The following is a 24,437-nucleotide window of genomic DNA, read 5'->3' on the forward strand; positions in this document are numbered from 1 at the left end:
TTTATTTAATGACATATTTAGAATAATATATTTCTCGAACAAATATGAGTGACATTATTATAACGAGCGATTTATGAAAAACTGAATCTCTGCATTAATTTGATCTTCGATTAATGAGATGGTTTCAATAATATATAGCCATAAAACAGATAAATTAATTGCGTTCATTAAATGAGAATATTAAACGCAAACTTGCAAACACATCTTGTATATATTGATTTATTTAAAATTATTTAAATATTGCGCAAACCAAATTTGGCAAAATTATCAACAAAGTTATAATATTGCGAAAATATGGAACATATTCACATATGATAAACCAAAATTATTTTAATTTGTATATCCCAATTTACCATTCTGTTGATGATTTGCCCTAATATTACCAATTTTTTTCTGGTTTCCTTCTAATAAAATTCTAATAAAATACTATTATGATAAATATAGAAAATGTTTCCAAAAAACAATTTTTGATCGATTCACTTCTATAACATATTATAATATATATATATATATATATATATATATATATATATATATATATTTTTTAATATTATTACTTAAATTTTTCGATTATTCTCACGTTTTTAATTACAGACTTCAAGTGCTTCACTATACAGTGAAGCACTTGAAGTCAACTTGAGATGAAACCGGAAGCTATTGCTAGTAATTCAAGTGAAAGGAATAACTATCGAGCCTCCTAAGCTCTGCCTGAGGCGATGATAAACCGGCGACTCGTGAAACGATAGAACAATTCATTGAATCGCAGTTATTTTGCTACGTTTCATCTATGAATTATCGAGCAAGATACAAGTAGTTGATAAAAATATAAACAGTATTTTTAAAACATCTTTATTGCTCAAATACATATTCACGAATGATTAATATTTATCAGATAAGTTGTATAAAGAATAAATTTAAATAAAAATTTAAATTAATCAAAGAAAATATAATTTGAATAAGATAATGGAAAAATTAAATATTACTTGAGGCAATATTAAATATTTTAATGTGAGTGAAAAAGAGAGAGAATGTATGATTGAAACTACATGACATTGCATGTTTTCCTGTAAAGAATATTTTCAACGTGATATTTCCTTGTTATTAAAGCTTTATTAACGTCTATTAACATTTTGTTATAAAATTCAGAATTATGATTTGTATTTCTATCCAACATTTTCTAAAAATAACAACATAAAAAAATGGTACAGAAAGTAAGACGGAAAATGTGTAACTGTCAGCTATCGCAAGAGAATTACGCAATAAAACTTTTACTGTGACGTAAAAAAAATCCTGTCATATTTGCACAAAGTTTCCTTCCTCCTGTACTTCAATTAGTTATACGCTACGATATCCATTTATCATTTTGATTGTATCAATTTCAACGCGATACCATTAGGATATGGAAAAGTGGATATAAACTACGAAAAAAAGATAATGTTCAAAATAATTCAAGTACAGATACGATTTTCCGATAAGCATGTGAAAACTGCAGGATTCGTTTATCCTACGTGAGCATCCCGCGATATTATCGTAAAATATGAAATTCATATCCCGTCGGAGATGCGAATAGCACCGCCTTACTGTGAAAGATCCTCCATCTGAATTTGAGTGCTGCTAATAAAAAAGACGATCCGTGGATATTATGTCTCTGCCAAACTCGTAACGAATCTCGGATACCGCCGTGATCGATGAGAGATTATGTGATAGAAATGAAACTCCATCACTATCACTATCATTATTGCATCGAATATTTTTTGCAAGTATCTATCCGTCTTGCACAAAATTCGTTAATCATGCAGAGGAAATCTAAAAATATTGAAATTAAAATAGTAATATATATATATATATATATATATATATATATATATATATATATATTACTTGGTAATACTATAATTGTGTGTGAAGCGAAGAATAACAGAAAACATGATAGTAAGTTTTCTACATTGGGATCTACTGAAAAATGAACATCATACATTTACAACAACTCGGTGAAAAAGAGGAAACCTTTAAATATTTGACGGAGGAGCATCGGGAATAGACGGGAGTAAAAATAAAAGTTAAAGTACTACCGGAAGAAGAAGAAATAGAAACGCGAGAAAACGGGCAATAGTTATAAAACGGAAAAAAAAAGAATTTCAACACGAGAGACATATATATAAAAAAATTTATAAGCAATAAATAAAAATTAATAAATTCCAATAAACTTGTAAAAAGTAATCCCAATTAATCCCATTCTTTCAGGTTTACTTAGTTGTAATAAAATAATATATAAACGCGTTCGTAATAAATGTGAATAAATATTTAATGTAAAAGTGAAAAATGAAAAGCATTCTGCACTCTCTATTCCTTCTTCAAGATGTAAAGTAATTTAATTTAGAAATGAAAGACTTTTTAAGAGGGCATTGAGTTGCTTTCTCTTCTTAAAAGATTGCAAATATCTACTACTTGAAATGATATAATACAAAAAACTTTTATTTGTTATCAGTGCAGAACATTTTCAAAACATTTTATATAAACGCATTCGTCTGTGTTTGATGGCTGGGATATTAAACGATATGACTGATCCTTGAATTTTGCAGGTTAAAATGGCCAACGGTTGCCAGAAATTTCGACAACCATCGCGCATCATTCGATCATCAATCTTGTTCTCCGCTTATCGGAAGTCAATTTCATAGTTGGTATGATATAAATACTACCACATATACAAATATTTTTGATGGTTGTCTTCCAATATGCCTCGTAAATGAAAAAAATTGCGTCAATTAAATGTGACATACTTTTTCATTTTTTTTTTATAATAAAAATAGTATTATTTATATACTTATTATTTAGCGTACAAATTTCGTTATAATGTACGCAATATGTGTGTATGCGTGTGTATTTAAGATCTTGAAGTAGTGAAAAAAGAATAAAAATGTCTTGACAATTCGCAAGAATAAAACTTAATAAAAACTCAAGAGAACGAAGCGAATTTTCGGGAGAGATGATTCAGATTATTACACATTTGTTGCTGCATTGAGAGAACGTGCTTAAGCAGAACTACAAGCGATTTTGATTTAGTGTTCACTACTGTCAAGCGTTATACATATTAAGATCTGAATCTGTTTTACATTCATAAGAATATTAGAACGCAAGTACATAGAAATTTGCAAATTAACATAATGTGTAATCTTCTTGATACGCAATTGCACTTGTATAAATTAAAATTATGCAAGATCCTCTAAATCTTTCCAATTTTACATATATTAAGTAAAATATTATATCTTATACAATGCACTTTACCGTGCTACTGTATTTTATGAATGATTGGCAAATAATGAATCTTATTATCTTTTTATCGTGGAAAAAATCGACTCCAAAATGGTTAAAAAACATTATAGATGAAAGTTAGTTTGCTACATTTATATGTATTATATAATATATATATATATATACAATACGCGAAGCACAACGATAGTTTTAAACTTATCTAAAACTTTTTTTTATATTTGTTATGCGCGGTTTCTATTTCTACTATTTCTATTTTTATTACATATTTATCTTCATTTTTATATAATCTTGACAAAACTGAAATCGATTTCCTTCTATCTAAATATTATATTTCCTCGCAACTTTTAAATTTCAATCAACGTATCTTAATGTTGAATGTCTCGGAACATTGAATAATTAATCAGCTTAATATAACGCGCAAAACTTTAGCTCTCATTGCTATCTTAAATATTTATCATTTCAAAATACTGATGAAAGATATAAACATATATAAACGTATCATGACACAGTCAACATAAGAGTAAATATCAACAATCATCATAACTTTTGCACGAATACGTGTTGCACGTTCTAATTTATGAGCACTATATGCAATGTTAATTAAACAATAATTATACATTTACTCTAATGTATATATACTAAATTTAATAAGTAAAACCAGATATATAAACCTAAGTTTGCGTGTGTATAATTTAATTTTAGTTAACTTATTGAAACTTTTATTTTTCTTTAATTTAAAATTTTATGTAATTTGTTTAGTTCGTAAAAATAACTAATATAAATTTTAAGAAATTTTAAAACTTATATTCCCTTTTTTATATTTAAAATAAGCTAAGATCTATTACATTCAAGTTTAAAAGTAATAACGAAAAATAAAATACAAGTGTGTATGACATATTTAATGAATTACTTTATTCATATTTATAATATTCTAAAAACATATTGCCCAAAATAATTTAATTAAAAATACTAGAGGTCAAAGTGGAAAATAATTATTTTAAAATTTTGAAGTATAAATAAAACTGGAAAGAGATCTTTACAACATCGAAATTCAAAGATATTTAATAAATTAAGTTTTACGAGTGCAAAAATACTTTGCAATTAATTTCAAGTTTATTTTGCTTTAATAAAGATTTAATTGCAAAGATATTAAGTTTTAAAAATTCAAAGGTTATAAAAAAGAGAAAGAAATGTTAAGTTTTTCTCAATTCATTTCTCTCTTTCTCTCTCTCTCTCTCTCTCTCTCTCTCTCTCTCTCTTTTTCTATATGTGTATGTATGTGTTCTTTAAGAAAATCTTGCCTTCGGGAAATTCATTACGGAGTCAAATAAATTTTCAAAAATTTTGCCCGCACAAAGTGCACAGAGTCCAGAATAACCTGTGCATCATATATCTAACTGTCACATATAATGCAATTAGAAAAAAGATGTTGAGTTACTTTATACCGGACAGCTTTGTGCAATTTCAAAGAATCCAACGTTTCATTCCTAACGAGGTTCCCCGAGAATTTTCTTTTTGATGGAATGCTTTCTAGAAATACCATAGCTCGTCGGACATAAAATAATGAAGTGATGGAGTGTGCCGTGTTACTCACGATGCTGTGTACATTTACAGTATAACGCTCGTGTATAGTTAGTAATTCAGTAATACCATTTCACGAGTTTACGCGCTCGCGACTTTGCTATTGCTATATATAATTCTGTCAAGAAACAGTGCACGATATACATTTTACTAATTCAAATTTACACAAGTCTTTACGCAAATAATCACATGACACAGTAGTACGTTTATTGAATACATTATAAAATAAAATTATTTTTAATGCACATTGTGCGCAATTGGCATATTACATAATGCATTGCGTCGAATGTATCTAGACTCAGCATTCTGTTTCCATTTTGCGTAAAAGATGCAATAGAGACGTGAATTGAGAAAGAATTTCTGATATTCAAGCATATTTTTCCGTATTGGATCGTGCTGTTGCACTTTAAAACGTTATAGATTGTTCATTGAATCCTCTCGACACAGAATTGTAAAATAAACTTTTTTCCTTTTAAAACACGATGACAATACATATTCTAAGAATAATTTTTTTTATGATAAACAGTTTTTTCGATATATAAATTATTTATTCAAATAACTTTCTATTTGAATTTTTAGCATGCTTAGCTGAACAGCTGATGAAAAGATATGTCATTTTATTGCCCGATTTCATCACATAATATTCACGGAACAATAATATCGAAATTTTACCTTTTATTTTACCTTTTAATAAAACGTTTAAGAAAGCATAAGAACTATACTTATTATTAAATAAATTTTAAGTATAACATATATACGTATAACAATATATGTATGATATTAGACATTTGGAAAAATAATATTTTTATTGAATTATTTTCCGCTCAAACTAGAATACCGTAAAAAAAATAAGTAACAAATATTATAACCGGATATAAAAAAATATTTATGATTAAACTTTTACTTGTATAGAATAAGTAAAATTCTAATTAACAAAGCCTTTTTTAATAAATTATTTATAATAAAAATAATAAAAATTGAAGGAGAAATTTCAATATAGAATATATATAATAGTCTACAACTTTTCATATAAACCACAATGAAGATTAGCTATACCTATCCGCGTTGATGGTCGATATAGTTCATGACTATATTGGATTTTACGATATAGTGTTTTTTATTATTTTTCACACGTATGTTATTTTCAAAGAAAACATAGTTATTATACTTTGTGTCAATTTTACAAATATAAAAAAAAAAAAAAAAATGTAATAATATTAAAGCAATTTGTAAAAAATTCTGCGCATATCCATTTAATGTAGGACCGATTTTTATTACGAATATATACTGATAATACTACGACAAAATAATAAGAAACTTGATTAATGAGGTAACATAAGCGGATAGTTTACTTTAAGAAATTGGTAAATTATTGTAAAAAGTATTGTAAAAAAAAAAAACGTGATGACGCGCGGATAGATTTACGAGCAAAATTATTATATCTCCTAATTTCTCGTTTGTCTTTGAATAAATTGCGAGTCTCTTACATTTAATAGCACAAACATCAAAGTAGAAACCTCCAGATACTCGTGAATTGCTAATCGATTTTATGAGATTTTTTTTAAGCAATAAAACAAATTCTAAATATTTAAAAAACTTGAAGCAAACTTTTATCTCATGTAGTGAATTTTCTATGCAATATGCAATAAAATGTAATATTCAAAATTTATGGGACAATATACAAATTATGCTGTAAATACTTAATACGTTTTATGAGATTATGTATATTTATACTCGATATAAATATACAATATTTGTGTAATATTTATATACACCGTGATAAACAACTTGATTAATATTCGTTATGAAATCCATCAGTTATGCGTATAAAATGAGTGATTCACTTTATCGAGTTTGTGACACGATTATCAACGGAATGCAAAACGACATACTTTTAATTACACGAGTTTAACTTTATATTTCATGCGATAAATTACATTCGTACTGATGATGCTGGAATGATAAACTAATTTCCTTAATGAACGTCGCAAGTTCTAATTCTGTGCAACGTATATGAATCTATGTAAATGGAATTTTGCCAACTATAGTTTATCTTATCGTTCTCAATTTGGATTTTTCAAATTTATATGCACGTGTGCGACAGATTTATAATTTCACATAAATAAAATTGTCTTCTAATAACCTTCACAGATATTTGGATACTTTAGACATATTACCGTTTATATGCAATTGTACAGTCATGAGAATTGCACGATGTATACGCATGCAAATTGAGATGAGACGCTGCTCGACTAAATATATATCGTACCAAACGAACATGCGCGACAAGCTCATATCAATTCAGCGATGAAGAGGATAACATATATATATATATAGATCAGATTCAATAGGCGGATCAAACGCGACAGAGTTAATAACGATGACGAGGGAACTTTCACCGCCAGCTGTGCGTTTTGCAGCGCGAATATGCATGACTCTTTGAGTGCTTCAACTTACGACTCCACACTGCACAAATATATTACGGAGATGAGAGAATTTACACAAGTGATATTGGCATATAAAGATGCATTTACAATTCTTTAAATTTCTCAGTCCTACGATATCTTATTATTTGATATAATTCAATGTACATGTTATATTAAGTTTCAAATTATACTGGAAATTTAAAAATATAGATTTATATTCCAATTTAAAAATTATTTATTAACGATTTGCCTAATTTAACACAGAATTTAATATTGGCTCTTTGATTTCTCGACGAAGAGATAACTTGACATTTGCCCTTATCATCTTAGAAATCAGCTGTCAGTGGGTTCTCGACTTCAAACTTACCAAAATTTTTAACGAAGTTTCTACAAACACAGCGATGATTAAACAGATAGTGTCTCTACTAATACCGTCTGTACGAAGAAAGTTCGGAAACTTTTGGGATAGAACGTATACAGATAAATAAACAAAATATTTCTATCAAAGTAAATTGCTGTCATAACAAATTTTCATATAAAATATATATTTAAAAAATATGTGAAATTATTTAAGCTAGTTTTAATTATTCATCGTATCATTTGTAATTTGATAAAATATCATATTCACATCAAAACTGAAATATTATATTACAGCTTTTTACGTCATTTCGATTGAAGTAAAAACATTATCGCTGATTCAATCCTGTACATGAACATTCTCAAAATTATAAATTTAAAATTTTCTATAAATGTTACTATATAAAAAACTCACGGAACGATTGTAGCTTTTAATTTTGCTCATCACAAAATCATATTGCGATTCTGATATTTTACAGCAAAAATCAATTTCACATTATTATTGAAAATATAATTCTTTTCTTCATTTCTAAATACACTCAAAAAGGTCCAAAAATATCCACAAATATTGTGTTATGAGCATCAATTGAGCATCAGTTCTCGCATAAATTACGTTTCCTTAATTTAATTAAATTAAAAAAAAAATTCTTTCTTAAGATGCTCGGTTAATTCGTTCATGCGTAAAACTATAGCTCTGGGTAACGGGAGGACTGGCAGTCTGCCTCGTGCATGTGCGGAGTTTCATGATACCGGATAATAACGTGGAGCATGTACTTACACACTACAGTGAGATTCTTCGTGCCGGAGGCCGTGGAGAAGGTCGGCGCGTCTGCCGTAACTTCGCAGCTGAATGTACCCGAGACGCCGAAGTCGACTTTGCGGAGCTTTACCTGGCTCTGGTTCGAGTTGTCAGACTGAAACACACGTTCGCGTAAGATGTACAGAGCGAATAGAAGTATATGCCTGCGTGTCGCGGCATCGTAGGCAGCAGCCCAGGTTATTACGCCGCGAAGTCGTAATGTCATTTACATACGGGTAACATGATTTTATGTATAATCTCATTTGTTGAAAGATGTTACGCGTTAGCGAGATATTCACGGTATTCGCAATATCATCGTGTGCGCCGGTGATTACTAACCGTATTATTAATATTAAAACTTGATGTTAACTATTTTATTAGCTTATATTTTTTGTACATATGTTGTATGATAAGCGTGATAAAAACTATAAATATATTTTTTTTTTTTTTTTTCGAAGATACAGTGTATTCAAAATCAGTAAAAATATTTAAAAAATACTCTTAATTATTCAAAAAAAATGTTAACATTTATTGAGCGCTAATTATAAATTTTTTAAAGATCTATAAATATGTGAAATTACTAATTAAAAAGAATATATAATGCGTCTTCCGTTTCACTAAATATTCCATAAATATCTTAGCTTTCGTCATATCGAGGAATGGCTGGTCCACTCGAGGGAATAGTCACCTTATTAGGAAATTATCTGGCACTCGATTAAAGTGGCCCGAAAAGCCAAATTGCTAACGGAAGGAGAGATGAAGCAGTCCCGTGTACTGCAGGAGAAACCGGATAGAGAAGGGTTTAATCGGAACAGGCAAAACGAAGCATGCATAATTAGCGGAGCTTAAATAATGAAAGAGGAAGAAGCACAAGTGATGGAGGACGCGCCGATGACTGGGGCGAGGAAAAGGAAGGATGAACTGCAAGCTCTTTGACGAAAAAGGAGCCGGAAAAGGAGCATGAAAGGGGCAAGTGAGCGCTCTTTCTTTGTTGATTTATGTGACCGTTTTCGTGTACGCGCTTTTCGACTGACTTTAGAGAAGTAGAGACAAAAGTTTCGTACTGGAAGAATAAATATGAAATAGCATTCGGTCATAGCGTTATATAGGATATAATCTTCGTTTAGTATCCGGCTAATAGGGTCTGGTTATTCTCCTTTGATTGGCGATGACACGTGCGAGATGTTCAATATCTGCTGCGTATGAATCGATCATTCGCAGACTACTAATGTCCGCGTGTGAGACATGTCAATTCTGTCAGGTAAACTATCAATCTGTCGTATCTATGAAAAATCAATGAAGCGACGAACCGTTCAAGCAAGATACCGGATATATCGAATACATGCAATAGAGTATATCGGAGAGAAATGATAATAGATGAAATTCCTTCTTCCTTTGTTAACACAACTTTATTATTCTATCTTTTCTTATACTTCTCGCAAATATAAAAATAATCTTTTCTAAAATATATTAAATTACATATTACTATTAACTACTATAAAGTTAAATCAATTATTTCCCGCTAAAGTCATCATTTACCGATGATCCTGTCATTTTAATATTTTTAATATTTTTATTTATTATTTTTAATTTTTTAAGATTTTTACTTCACTAATATTGAATACACTGTATCTTCGAAGAATTAATTATTTGTAGTTTTTTGTTATCACACTTATATAAAATGTTTAATGTGATAGATTTTTGTCTTTTCTATATAGATTCTTACTCGTCTGATGCTTGTTTGAATTTCTATCAGAATAATAACGATATCTATATGCTGAAAGCGTGATATTTATTCTTCTCATATAGTCGTATCGGTTCTCAGTTTGCTTGAGAATTACAAGATATTGGGAACGAAGGCTATTATGACTTCGAACACGCTCTTGTGAAATAACAGCTTACTACTCTTCGTTATGCGTCGATCTTTCTGTTTTTTGATAAATCGGTTCATTGCCTTTAATGACACAATAATTTCGAACGGATACTTTCCTCGCCCGTTTTACGTAAAAGTTTCGAAAAAATCGACAATTTGTAAATTCGATACGATAGACGCGACAAATTGCATTAAACTGTCGATACGCGCAATATCGCGACTATGTATCATGGCGAAAAGGCTTTTAACGTATTATGTATATAATACTTCGCGTTACCACACCTGCATAAGCGACGCTTTGTTAACCCGTGTAAATGTTTCGCGATTCCGACTCCGCAAACACTGAGTCGAATTGGTTAACTCAATGTAGGACTTTCGACATACACAGAGAATTTCCATATATGTGTGAAATGGCACACACAAAAACCTGTTATATACACATAGAGCAAAATCTATTATACGAGAAGTTTTCATTTTCCAGTAAAATACATGGTGTGATAACATAATGATTTATTTACGTTATCAAAAACAAAGCCCAATCGATCAAATATTATCGAGAGAAAAAACAATGCACGTGAAAATTATTTTTTCCCATGAACACACTAGTGTTTATGATTTATTCTCATAAAGATCTATGAAATAAACTACATCTAGCAATCCGCGGCTGGAGTATTCTAGTATTAACAACTCGCGGAAATACAGGATTACGCATCAAAATCCTACAAAATCGTATTTCCGAAGTTAAATCCTACCGCGAGATACACACAGCGCATAGTAAATCAAATATCGCTCCGAAAAAAAAAAAAAAAAGAAAACGACCAAGTAACAAAACAAGTTTTTTTCGCCATCTCCTCCCCGGGGAGAATGTCACTCCGAGCGAACGTATTTTTCGAAATCGAGGCTTTTACACATCCCTCGCGAGGTACGCTACATTACTTCCTGTCCGTTCGTCACCGGGAGAGAACGGGCCGCGCGCGAACCGGCCGTGTGTTTCGAAACGATAAACACAAACGGGAACGTGTGGTGCCGCGTTGTCACGGTTTGTCAGGTCCTTCATTCGGCTGTACCGAAAACACAATGGGACAGCGGCTTGTTTTTGACGCAGCGCGCGCGCGCGCTTATGGGGATGTTGCGACGCGCCATTCCGAAAACCACCGTGCCCAATGTGCGTATAAAGGCCTACGGAAATGTTCGAGGGATGATAAAAGCGCCGACCGTTTTTACAGCGATTACAGCGGTCAAGGGTACTGTTAACGAGACACCATCCGGTATTGCGGTTTGCGTTACGGTGATACCGATAAAGCCGCATATTTCGTTGTTCGCTCACCCCCCATTGATTTGCGCGGCTCGAGCGGCGAAAAAATAGCGATAGTTTCGCAGCCGTTGCGGCGGCTCGCGCGTGTATGTGTGGGTGCAGAAATGCCCCAATTACTAAATATCTTCGATAGTGGCGCGGTGCGACCGACCGTTAACCTTTCGAATGCATCTTTCTTTTTAACGATTTAACTTTTTCCGCATGTTTGCAGTGTTCAAATTAATAGAATTATAGCTGTGCTACAATTGCCAGTAAAAAAAGAAAAAAAAGTTCAAGAATTATTAACGCGAACGTAAAAAGTGGAAGTAATTTTAAATATATTGACATACAATTACATTTTACTATGAAAGTTTAATAAAAAATTTTATGCTGCATTTATAATAGAATTAATCTCATCCGAGAAAAAAATTGTACTGGGTTAAATGTCATTTGTCGATTATGCAACATTTGGCGGTCGCAAAGTGTCTTCTAAAAAAAAGAAAGAGTCGAAATTTATCACTTGTGATAAATTTTTACTGTATAACATTATTATCTCGTAATATCTGTACTAAAATGATGTATTTTATATTTTATTAACATTTATTAAATATCAAATATTTGCCATCGAAAATTTATGAACATGCTCATTTTATCGAAATTTTTACATTAATGAATTCTATTCACATATATTCCTTCAATTAAAAATTTAAATAATGTAACTTTTTATCGAAGAGATCGTGAAATATTACGATGTAGATAAAAATGTTTGAGAAAATACGAAGATTTGATATTAAAACTCGAAAAATAATATAACGAAAGTCTCTACAATCAGTGAAAATGTATTATTGAAAGAAATATTCGCATCCGATAATATGTATTAAAAAGTTAGTTTTTTTTTTATGTATAATTTTATCTTATTTTGATAAAATAAAACGGATAAATTAGAATTAGATAGTTAGAATTATATTAGAAAAAATATTAGATAGATAGCGAGAATTATATAATTTGCACTTTTTCTTAAAAAAAAGACGAAAACAGATATGAAATATATTATCTATTCCTTTCAATATATAAGCAAAAAGAAGGATTCAATCTGAACGAAGGGAAAAAATTTCCGGAGTGGGCGATTCTATTAAATGACTTACGTCGACATAAATTCCGGAGATGTTGAAGATCTTGATAGGTGGATCCTCGCTGGGTGAGAATCGGTAGAACTCATGCCTGCCCCGGTACCACTTGAGAGAATAGAGTGGCGCTTTCTGCAGATCATAATGGCACCGTAGAATCGCCTCCTGACCACGTTGCACCACCTCCGGGACTATCTCAAGACTGACCTTCTGCAGGCAGCTCGCACCTTACGGGGAAAATGAGAACAGAAACGGGGCATTAAGTCTAGTGCGCATCATTAGTTCGCTTTTATGTTCTTCGACGCGCGAGAGAGATCGCACAGCACGCGTCAGCGAGAAATTGCAATTCCGCCGAATGACAATTTCCCTCATCTATCCTTCTCTACCGTTCACCACCTCTCTCGCAACTAGATGCAACCGCAAACACAAGCACCCGCGAGCTCTCGTGTGTTCATCTATATACATACATTAAACCATTCTTCCCCCTCGCCACCCCTTCACCCCTCTCCTCACCCCTCCCATGTTTGCGTAATCTATACGAGGCGCTCCGCAAACTAACCCTCGCACTCCAACAAGCACGATGTTTTTTGCTGAAACTCCGTTATGCCGGGATTATCGACGATTCGACCTATTAAACCGTACAGAATCAGGGCTGGATTCACATTCCGAGCGCGTATTCGCATTAAAACAAAGCGTAACAGAGGGAGAAAGAGAGAGAGAGAGAGAGAATGAAGCTCTCGGCGACTTCTTGGTGCAGAATGACGCTCTTATTACGTAGTATCTCCGGGCTATACGGAACTGAGTACAAGCCGCAAATGTGGGTACAAAACGGGGTTACTTCTCTCCTCAGAAGCATCAGAAACATATGCCATGTTGGCAATATTTTAGGAAATATGGTACTTTGTACTATTGCGAGCAATGTTTTCACGCTCGTGCGAAAGCGTATTTAGACGGCACATTTAAATCCTTTGTCAGACGCATTCCATTATAACATGTTGATGGCTTGCTCATAAATAATGTTATGTATTTGTATATTGCGTATGTGAAATATTAATTCTTACGAAAACATTTAAAAACTTTGTGCTTTCAAATACGATTGCAGTTTCAATCTGTTTCAATCTGAAGCGTTAAAATTGAATATTTTCTTGTAAATATTTTAAATAAATGTGTAATATATGTATTTCTTTTTAAATTTGTATTAAAATTAATTGTGCATATTAATTGTACATTAATTGTATATTAAAAATACTTGACATTTCATCGCTTATATTTTCTTGCAAACTGCATAAAATTTTATTATTTAAAATGTGTCATTTCACTGCATATATCATATATATATATATATATATATATATATATATATATATATATATATATATATATATCATAAAAATTAAAAACGTTTCCTAATTATATCAAAAAATTAAAAGGTTTCTTAATTATATCGCTTTACTTTTTCCTCATTTCCTTATGTCGTAATAATAATGTTAAAAAGATTGCAGTTATTTATTTACGAGCATCTGAATTTCTTTTCACTTCGTATAAATTTAATATACACAGGTTATAAAGCGCTCATCATTACATTTGCATGCAAGTAGGTTAAGTAAATAAACATTTATTTTATTTTATTCTGCGAGTTACACGCAGAATGAGTTTGCTCAGATAGGAGGAACTGACCGTGTTTAATATAGTGCACATGTTACACCAAGTTCTCAGAAATGAGAAAGAAACAGACGGCGCCAAGAAATCGCGTCGCATAAGAACAACTAGAATACTCATATATGACAAAAAAGTATGAAAAATGTAAATGCTACAAATATAACGCTAAGAACATACAAAACTATTAAATTCAAAATGTATTAAAATTTTTTATCTATATTTTAATATAATATTTCATCACATAATTCATTTTTAATCGCACAAATAATCATATTTGATACAAACAATCGATAATAATTTATATGAATATATTATATAAGATAAAAAAGAGAGAGAGAGAAAGAGAGATAATTGTCATTTTAACTTATACATCTCATAAATGATCTTATAAATATTATAAAATATGGTAGCAAATGGATTTTATCAATTAAAAATAATTCATCTTTTAAAATAACATTCAGATCGTCGTATAAACAAATTAATAGCGTCGTGTATTTCAATGCATTTTTTATTCAACCGAAGTCAGCTAAATTCTCTGAAGGCAAATAATATGAATTTCCACGTTCACCAGGAATAATATCTTTAAAAAAGCTTTTTTCTGCTAAATTTTCATTTGAAAGAAATTCTAAAAAATGTAGACCGACATGATGCCGGTACTAAGTTTCCCGGGATTTCTTTTGAAGGGCTGCAATACTTGCAACTCGAAATACGTTCCCCTTGCGTTAATTCCGCGCTCTATTACCTGACGTGTCTTTATATTTAACTTTCAAGACCATAGCTAGTTTTTATGCCCGTGGAACACCGTTTATACGACTAATTATTTGTAAAGAAAGTTAATTTAACGAAATACTTAACGTTTCATCTTCTTTCAGAGAAGAAAATACGCCGTGCAATACAAAATTGCCTCGCTGCTCGCCGACGTCAATTGAGACGATGGATTTTTATACTTTCATAAAGGTGCTCGTTTCTGCAAGCGATAGAAGCCAATATTATGGCAGTAATATATTTTACGAAATCAATAAATAAGATCTGCATAATATTCTATATTCAAGCTATATACATAGAGAACATTTACTATTTTTATATTATGAAAAGAAAAACCGTTTAATGAGCTTTTGATAAATAGATTAAAAGAAAATATATTTGAATTCGCGACAGTAAGTACATCGCGAGATTGCTAAATAATAACGTTTTCATTAAGCAATAAAATATATATATATATATATATACAGATATTCATGAATATATTTTAAAACTGAAAATTGAAAATTTTCTATAATTTTAAAGAAAGTTAAAAAGATACTCTATATGTTCCGAGAGCCTATTCATGTATAATATAATTCATAAGATAATTTTTATTTCCTTCCCCTGTATAATTAGCAAGTAGAGTTTCTTTCTGATAAAAGGCGGTTGCGTTTGTTCTTTTTCGTCCGCTGCCATCATCTCATCGCTTTCCCGTTTTCTCCAACTTTGAAATTTATAACAAAGTTTTAACAACTCGTCTTCTCTGCGTTGCGAGTAAAGGAAGTCAGGGATCCATCGCATCGAGAGTAGCGTAACGAAGAGAAATGTGAATTTGAATACTCTCTTAGCCTTTAACGTCAAAACTCTGGATAAATTGCGATAATTTGACCGCTCGTATAAAGATTAATCTTAATATCTTTCAGTTGAGAATGTCGAAATAAGAGTAAAATTGGGTGTTATCATAAGGCGATTAACTTTAAATGTCATGATTTCAAAATACTAAAATTAATTAGTCTTGTAAAAATTATTATTATAATATAATCTTTTTTCTTAATAATTAATGTGTCCGATTTGTATTAAAAAAAAAAATCAGTCAAGTCATATTTATATTTTATATGCCCAATTATATGTATAGTAAATAAAATTAGAAGAAAAAATAAGAAGAAAAAAATAAGATAACTTTATAAATATTTCATCAATATATTTATATGAGAAAAAAACTGATTTATATTAATATCGATTAAATATTACTCGTTATTAATTTTCGAAAAGTATGATAAGTATGAGTATCGATTACAATTACTTTTTACACCAGTTTTTTTTTTTAATTAGTTTAAAATTCTTATTAGAGTTTAATTGCTGATTATTGTATCGCTCACAATATTGGAAGAAATTACACGCATCCACCCTGCTCTCATGTTTAAAAAATAACATTGGTTTTTCCGGTCGCTGCAAACAGATTTGATTGCAATAAAATTACGTCGATTTAACCGAACGGAAAGATTATTCAGGAAATATCGTTGAAAGGTAAAGCTTTTCTATGGCATTTCCACTGCTGGAGTATTAAATGGTGCAATCGACGCGAATAAAACCATTTTCGTTAAATACGATCGACGCGATTTGCAAAAGCGCGCGCTTCCGACAGCTTCAACAGTGAGTTTCGCGATATCTATGCGGACTTGGCTGCACCAGTCTGCCATCCGGTATAATTCCAATACGATTCGAGCACTTCCGTCGCGGGCGAAGGTGCGCTTCAGGCAAATTAAGCCCCACTCGTAACTCCGAACGACTATGATCAGAATTGCAAAGCTCTGTGTGTGTACACTTTTTTCCTTCTCCCATTCCTTTTGTTTCTATACAGCGACCAATTTAAGAGCACGAGAAAGATGCTTCTATTCGAACGCGAGACGACGCTCTTCTGAACCATATAAGCAATATTTTATAAGGAAATAAAAATATAAAAATTGCCTAACATATGACCAGTAAATTGAAATTTGCAGCTTCAGTGGAACCGTCAATTAACTTGTGATTTGATTTAAATAGAACAACTGTGGTGACTGTAAAAATGTCGATAAAAATAATAAATGTTTTTTCGACATTTCAATATTTATATAAAAGATATTGAATACAATATAATAGGTATAATGTAAAATGTACAATTTTTTTTATATGTGACGTTAATTATTTAGAATAAGAAATATTTAATCAAATGAGTTTCAGTTAATTCAACATATTGTGTATTCCACATTAAGCTCTATTACCGAAGATTTTAATTATTATAAAAGTATATAAATTGATATATTACACGGTCCAATTTATTTTATAATGAGATTTAAATCGAATGGTCTGCAGTTTAATATTTCAGATCTTCATTCATCTCTGAAATCTGTTTCATGAAAAAGATATTGTTATAATTATCAATGCACGCTCTCAAATTACCTACAATTGACTTATATTTAATACCGCATTTATTATTTATATTTAATTGTATTACATTATCGATTAATTCTCTTATTCTCTCGAGTCTCTTATTTCGATGAATTGAAAGCTAAGAATAGATAGATAAAAAATTATTATAGATATAAAACAATATTCGTATAATTGCGCAGCGCAAAATTAAAATAAGTTTTAATTGAAACTCTTATTTATATTGAAATCTTTATTTAATACAAACAGTAATAGATGGTTTTTACTTTTGTATAAAGAACGCACTTGCAAACAGATACTCCGCAGAGGGAATGCCTTTATCATAAAAAGTCCTTCGTCGAATACGTTTATGTTTGTTCCAGTTTATTGCCGTTGTATAGAGAATAGAGATAGAGGATAGAACTTTCAACTTTAGAAAGAAATGAAATGGGGTTAGTAGTAAATCAAGTCAAAATAACAAACGGATTTAGCATTGAAAGCGTATCGGAACGTATTTTCGATGCGGTTACGTACATATAGATATTGCGAAACAAGTTAACGAATTTCTCTGAGTTATAACGCGAAGTTTGGCCGTTCAATCGGGATGGGTGGGGATGATGCATGTAGAAAATTCATGATTTTTCACTAACATTTGCCCAAACATCTACCATCCGCAAGCAATACCTCTAGTTTACCGATTTCTTCTTTACTGAAAATAATAGGGCACGCTTTTTTCAAAGATAACATCCTCTAATATATATAAAAAAAATGCTGCTAACGTTTTAATTAAAATTTAAGTATTTTAAAAAATATATTCTACATAATTTCATTTAAATCACTAAAATACATTGCTATATTTCACTATATAATATTAAAAAAAATATATATATATATATATTATTTTCTATATACATACATTCGCGATTATTAAAAAATGCCTTCATATAATTCCTTATTTTTTCCATTAATACACAATTAAATTATTATATAAGCGTCTAAAAAAATCTTAAACTTATAAGAAATTGTCGACGAAAAATTTAGCTGATCTCGCTTCAACATTGTGTGCGATAAAATTGCAGTTCTCCGATAATGATGCAGAACGTCTTCATTTTTTAGGGGAAGGAATGAAGGGGTGAGGGGGGAAAAATAATTCGAATCTGACTTTCGGCGACTGGCGGCCGTTTGTTAAAAACGCTGACAGGCGGCAGATCACAATGAAGCACGAAGAAATTCGAGAATAGGGAACTGCACTCGCTAGAAAAGCAGAGATTGGTGGAACTCTGAGCGGACTGTCGGCAATCTGAGAAGTTATTACTGGCCGGGACAAATTGCACTTCCGCGCAAACAAAAATAAGAGGATATTGAACCGGATAAATGGAAATGGGACTGCTACGTCCGCGTAATGATGAAAGATGCGCGCCAACTTAATCGTTACTTATAATGACATAAATACAGGGTTATATTAAACGCGACGAATGCCAGCCGAGAGCGTTGACATTTTGCTCATGAATGCACGACGCTTCGCATCAATTACGAAAGTTTGTAATTACGTAAAGTAGTCTTGCGCCAGCCAATTACCACGTATGCGTGTCTAACATAAGTATAATTTTGATTAGCTAAATGCACCTTTTTGCGCGATATTGAACTACCATTTTGTTTACGATTGAATATTTCTATATCATTTTCAAGTCGAAAATTTGTAAATGCATTTTAAAACCAGATATATTAAAATAAATAATTTGCATTTCTAAACCCTTAAAATAATAATATTGAGATCTCTCACACATTTACTAATTGTTAATTTATTTATATTAATATTGTTATATTATGTAAGACATGCAATTTAATATCTGACATTTATAAAATATGATAAATATTATACCTTATAAATCGGACGGAGAGATTAATTAAATAAGTATTTAATTTTACGGTTCAATGTATGACATTCAAAGACATCCGCGGCAAAATTCTCTCTTTCTCTCTCTCTCTCACACACACACACATACGCAAAATCAATCATTATATTTTGATATTCCATCACTTTATTTGATTTATGGCCAATCGCGTTTGAAATGAATGCTAATGATCGCGCATCGGGTAAATACAATCCTTGTATCTGATGAATAAATGCATCAGTATATACGTATAATAGTGAAAAGACAATGCAATATGTAATCCATTTTGAAATCTGGTTGACATCGAAGCAAAAAACAGAACATGTTAAAAAATGGAATAAAAAAAAAAAAAAAAAAAAAAATGTGTGTGTTACGTGTACATATATATGCACGCATATATTGTGACGTGAAAACACACAGCAACGTCGCCAAATGAAAATGTAGCGGCAACTGGCTGTGTCAACAGCCAGTCGGATGTCAAATCCCGAGAAAATATCGTAATTGCGTGAGAGCAGGGAAACGTATAACTTCATCATTGAGCATGAATAAAACGCGGTACTTCACTATGCGCGACATAACGGCGCGAAAAAACGAGAAAAAAAAAATACCGAGACGCTTCCGGAATGGAATTATGCTTTTACTGCTCCGTAGACGAGACACAAAAATCCTTGGGGACAACGAGAAGAACCGCAGAAACGGCGTGACACGATGTAACCGTAAAAAACATAAGTACCCGATTTCCGCGTGCCCGTGCAACGAAGTCGTAACTAGATATTTTTAAAGCTTGGCACGCTGAGAACAATGTGCGGAAATAAAATGTTTAATTATAAATGTAAAAGTTGAGTTGATGGTTACGACTAGCTGGCGAATAACGATATCACGAGGGATGAGAGGAAGAAGAGTACCTAAATGAAACATCACACGTCGCAGTTTATCGGGTACTCAATGTTATAGAATTTTTAAATCAATTATAATTAACAATAGCCTATTTTTTATAATAGATTATTGATCAAAATTTTTTTAGAATAGACTTTTAAGTACTTATAAGAAATAATCATTGTTAGCTGTAATTGATTTTCAGTATTTACAATTGTGAACGGAATAAAAATATTTTCATCTCATAACAATTATTCTTTACGGAAATTAAAAGATACAACATTGACCATTGATATATTGATAACATAGTGCGGTTAATAGGATCTGATATTCAATTAATACGGTTTGCTTCATCTGTCAACTGTTTGTTTCAATCGCATCAATATGTTCGAACAATAAATAAACTAGCTTTGAAAACAATTTGCAAATCCAATCCAAAATCTGATGTAAAAGAAAATACGTAATATATTCTCAAAACTCAATTTTTTTTTTAGAAAAAAAATACTTGCTCCAATTAATAAAAAAAAAAATCGATAATTATTTATATCCGCATGACATCTATTCTATTTCAAAATTCTACGCGTGTTATGGCTGGAAAATTAGTTACCTGAAAAGGAACACAAGAACCTTTGGATAGCGTGCGAGAGAGAATGCCCTGAAAGTAATTAACGGCAGGTATCGGAGGTAACCGGAAAATAGAATGTAAATCAAGTAACAATTTACGTTGCATTTCTCGTATAAACATATTCCACATAACGTGCACAGTCGGGATATATTCAAATATTGGAATATAAATGCGTTGATTCATGCAAAACGATCGGCGGGCGAGCGCAGCAAAATAGTAGTTCCGCCACATGATTGAACTGGCAATCTCGATAAGACCACAGACACTGAATTAAACACGCCGCTGGTAATTCAGCATAAATTCGCCGAATGCAAAAACGCACACTGCCATAGAGAAGGCACACATTTCATCGTGCCCCTTCTTGCACACCATAATCTGCCGCGGCGGTCGTTTGGCGAATGAAACTTAATGAGTGCCGCCGTTGCGTAGGCGCACTTAAAAAATGTGTATGTGCTTCCTCGCGTCTCTCTCTCTCTCTCTCTCTCTTTCTCGTTCCCTCCTCGCTCTTCAAATGTGATATCGTGGCGTCGTGTATACGCAGCATTTTCCAGACGTAAAAACGCGCACACACGGGTTACTGTTCGTGATAAAACGGGCCGAACGAGCGTCGACCCTTCGACGGCCGACCCGACGAAAAATTCTCCCTCGTCTACAAGCTTAATGCGAGTATCTCGCGATGCCAGCTATTAGCTAGTGATGTATTGACGTTACTATTCGATAATGTGGAAAGAGAAACTGCTATGAAAAATCGCACGAGCGTCGCCGAAGAGACGCCGCTCACCGGAAGTCGCTCGATCAACGCAGCGCGGCAGCCAAGAAAGATGCCCGAACTCGAATGCACCATAACTGAGTATTGTGAATCCGATTGGAATGCACACGATGTATGGGCTTTGTAGTTTCTTGGATTTCTGCTCACTCGAGCCAACATAATGTACACACAGGGAAGATAGAAACGCTCCTCCGGGCTATACACGTCGCCTATATACGTACTTCATTCTTGTACCTGCACTGATGTATTCTCGTTACAGAGCGACAACCGAATGCAAAACGATTACTCGATATGTGTCAGCTGAACATGAAACGAAATCTCGACTCGAGTTTACTTGGCTTCCTGTGTCGCTGAAAAGCGCTTGCCGTTCCCTGTAAAGTCCGAAGAATCTGCTCGGCTTGCGAAAAGCTTTCGAACCTGTTGGACATTATTATCTATGCCACGTAGACGGAATTCACGCTACTAAAGAATACAATACGGGATCGGTGAAGCATGATATACTTGTAAAATGAGGTCTTGCATGAAAAAGATTTTTTCTATATGCAATATACAAATGAATATGATTCCAGAAAGAGATGATAATGTTATGAATCGATATTAAATGTGCATTTATATCACATTCTGACACATTTTTCTTACAGAAAGATAACAAAATAGCTACAAACGATCAATACTAAAATAAGAATATTTTCATCCAAGGAACAACTCATTATACGAAAGAGAATATTATATTAGATTGATAGAAGAAATAGAGTTATTGTACGAAAGTGTGGAATGATGAGACTTTGATCGATGAGTAATATTGCGAGTCTAAAGAAAACGAACTCCAAGATCATAAATTATGTCACGCTTTTTGTTATTTCGCGTAATTTTTTCGGGGTTTACGATTGAGAACACAACTTTTAAACTATTAAAAAGTTATAAAGAGCATTATTCCATCAAATACCACATGTTTTATAATCTTTGATATAATATTCTGTATAATATAATAATATAATAATCTGTTTAAACAAACAAATCAATAATAATAATTTACTTATTTTGATAATATAGTAAACATCTATTTGTTTGGAATTTATATATGAAATCCTTTTTAAATATATCCACGCCAGTTAATACTCTAGTAGACATAGATATATCTGTATTTAGACAATTTAATTTTAATTATATTTATTTCACATTTTAAACTAAATTGTTAGTTATTATTAAATATGTCTTCATAAAGCACCCCCAAAGCAATGCAGCTACATATAAGTGATGTATACGACGGAAGACTAGTCAACACATATTACAGACTGTAGTATAAATCATAATAATAGCGCTATATAACAATTTAAGTCAGATTTTGATAGAGATAGAAGGAAAGAGAGAGACAACTCATACATTAAATTATGCATTGTTCCGCTGCCTCATATTATGAATGTTTGTCGTTTGGTAAAATCACCGACATGATTATTAATTATAGGTAATTAATAAATTAATAATATTTATTTTATTAATTGTAGAAAAAATTCTGATACTTTTTTTAGAGCTAGTAGTTTGATTTTAAGTAATATAAACAATAAATATATTTTGTAGAATATTACGTTACAGTAACATGCTTCATTTAATTAATGCGTATTTCATTTTTAAATAATTTTTAAAGCACTAAACACATAAATTTTAAATAGTTTATTATTAATCGTTTTTTTGTGCTTTAAAAATCGCTTATTCATATTATATAAAAAATACATTTTAGAAAATTATTACCAAAGTACGTTTTAAATTTTTTAAATATGCGTGCTTATCTGCGCTTACTACGACCTTATGCATATAATATTTAACACACAGTATGTGCAAAAATATTCGATACATTATCGTCCCACGATATATCGTAGAGTAATAAAAGAAAAAATTTCAGATCGATCGCGTCATCATAAAAGCATTTCACCATCGGAAATACAAAAAGCACACAAACTTGGGAGTCGCAAAAATTCTGTATTACCTTTTAATGCCTTTATGATTCCGCTACGATACGATACGAGGGAGGAAAGGAGGGATCCCCATCGCTATATGCTCAAGTTCGCGATTACAAGTCGAGGATAAAACGGAAGATGGCGAAACGTCGTCCACCCCTCCGGTATTCGCGACTTCGTAACGCCGGTGCTCGCTTTTAAACTACTACGAAACTATTGTGTTTTCTTATAACCGGCCGACTAGATGTAGTCGCAATGGCGCTCTTGCTCGCCTTTCTTCTACATCCGGGATATCTTCTTATATACGCGGGGCGCGAGCTGACGCGTAAGTGTGTGTGTGTGTGTGTTGACTGTAGGTAGTACGTCTAGCTAAAATGCGAGAGTCGGAATTCGCCTCGATACGAAGCCAGGGGGGCCTTGGCATCATTGGACGCGCGTTTTCCCGGTCCGCCGTCCGGCCGCGCATTTTTCACGGTTTTTCCAACTCCGACCTCCGCCGTTTGTCCTCTTAATTGAGTTTTTTTCCCTGCACCGAGACGCCGACCGTGGAAACTACGTGCAGAAATCGAGCGTCGGATACGACGTGGCGGAACGGCGGGCGCGCCACGAAGAAAAGGGCCCCGGTAGTAAATTATCGCGCTCCTAATCTCAAATATATTCCGCTGTACCGGCTTATCCAGCCGAGTGATGTAACGTTCTTCAGCTTCGCCGGCTAACAAACGGTTCGCCCCTGTATAGGGTGTTTGCGCACAAGTGTGTTTGTGTGTGTGTATATACG

At 32.2% G+C, this 24,437-nt stretch overlaps 1 protein-coding gene across 2 annotated transcripts in view; it reads right to left on the bottom strand.

The window, feature by feature from the left end:
* Positions 1-24,437, bottom strand: part of LOC126857628 (platelet endothelial cell adhesion molecule-like) — a 121,244-nt gene that overhangs the window by 41,702 nt on the left and 55,105 nt on the right. For both annotated transcript variants that reach the window (XM_050607265.1, XM_050607263.1), the window contains exons 2-3: positions 12,749-12,957; positions 8,416-8,551 (exon numbers count right to left, since the gene is read on the bottom strand). In XM_050607265.1, the coding sequence (XP_050463222.1) occupies positions 8,416-8,551; positions 12,749-12,957 (345 nt within the window). The remainder of the gene's footprint in view (positions 1-8,415; positions 8,552-12,748; positions 12,958-24,437) is intronic.

Source organism: Cataglyphis hispanica, chromosome 22 (assembly GCF_021464435.1).
Source record: "Cataglyphis hispanica isolate Lineage 1 chromosome 22, ULB_Chis1_1.0, whole genome shotgun sequence".
NCBI classification, from domain to species: Eukaryota; Metazoa; Arthropoda; class Insecta; order Hymenoptera; family Formicidae; genus Cataglyphis; species Cataglyphis hispanica.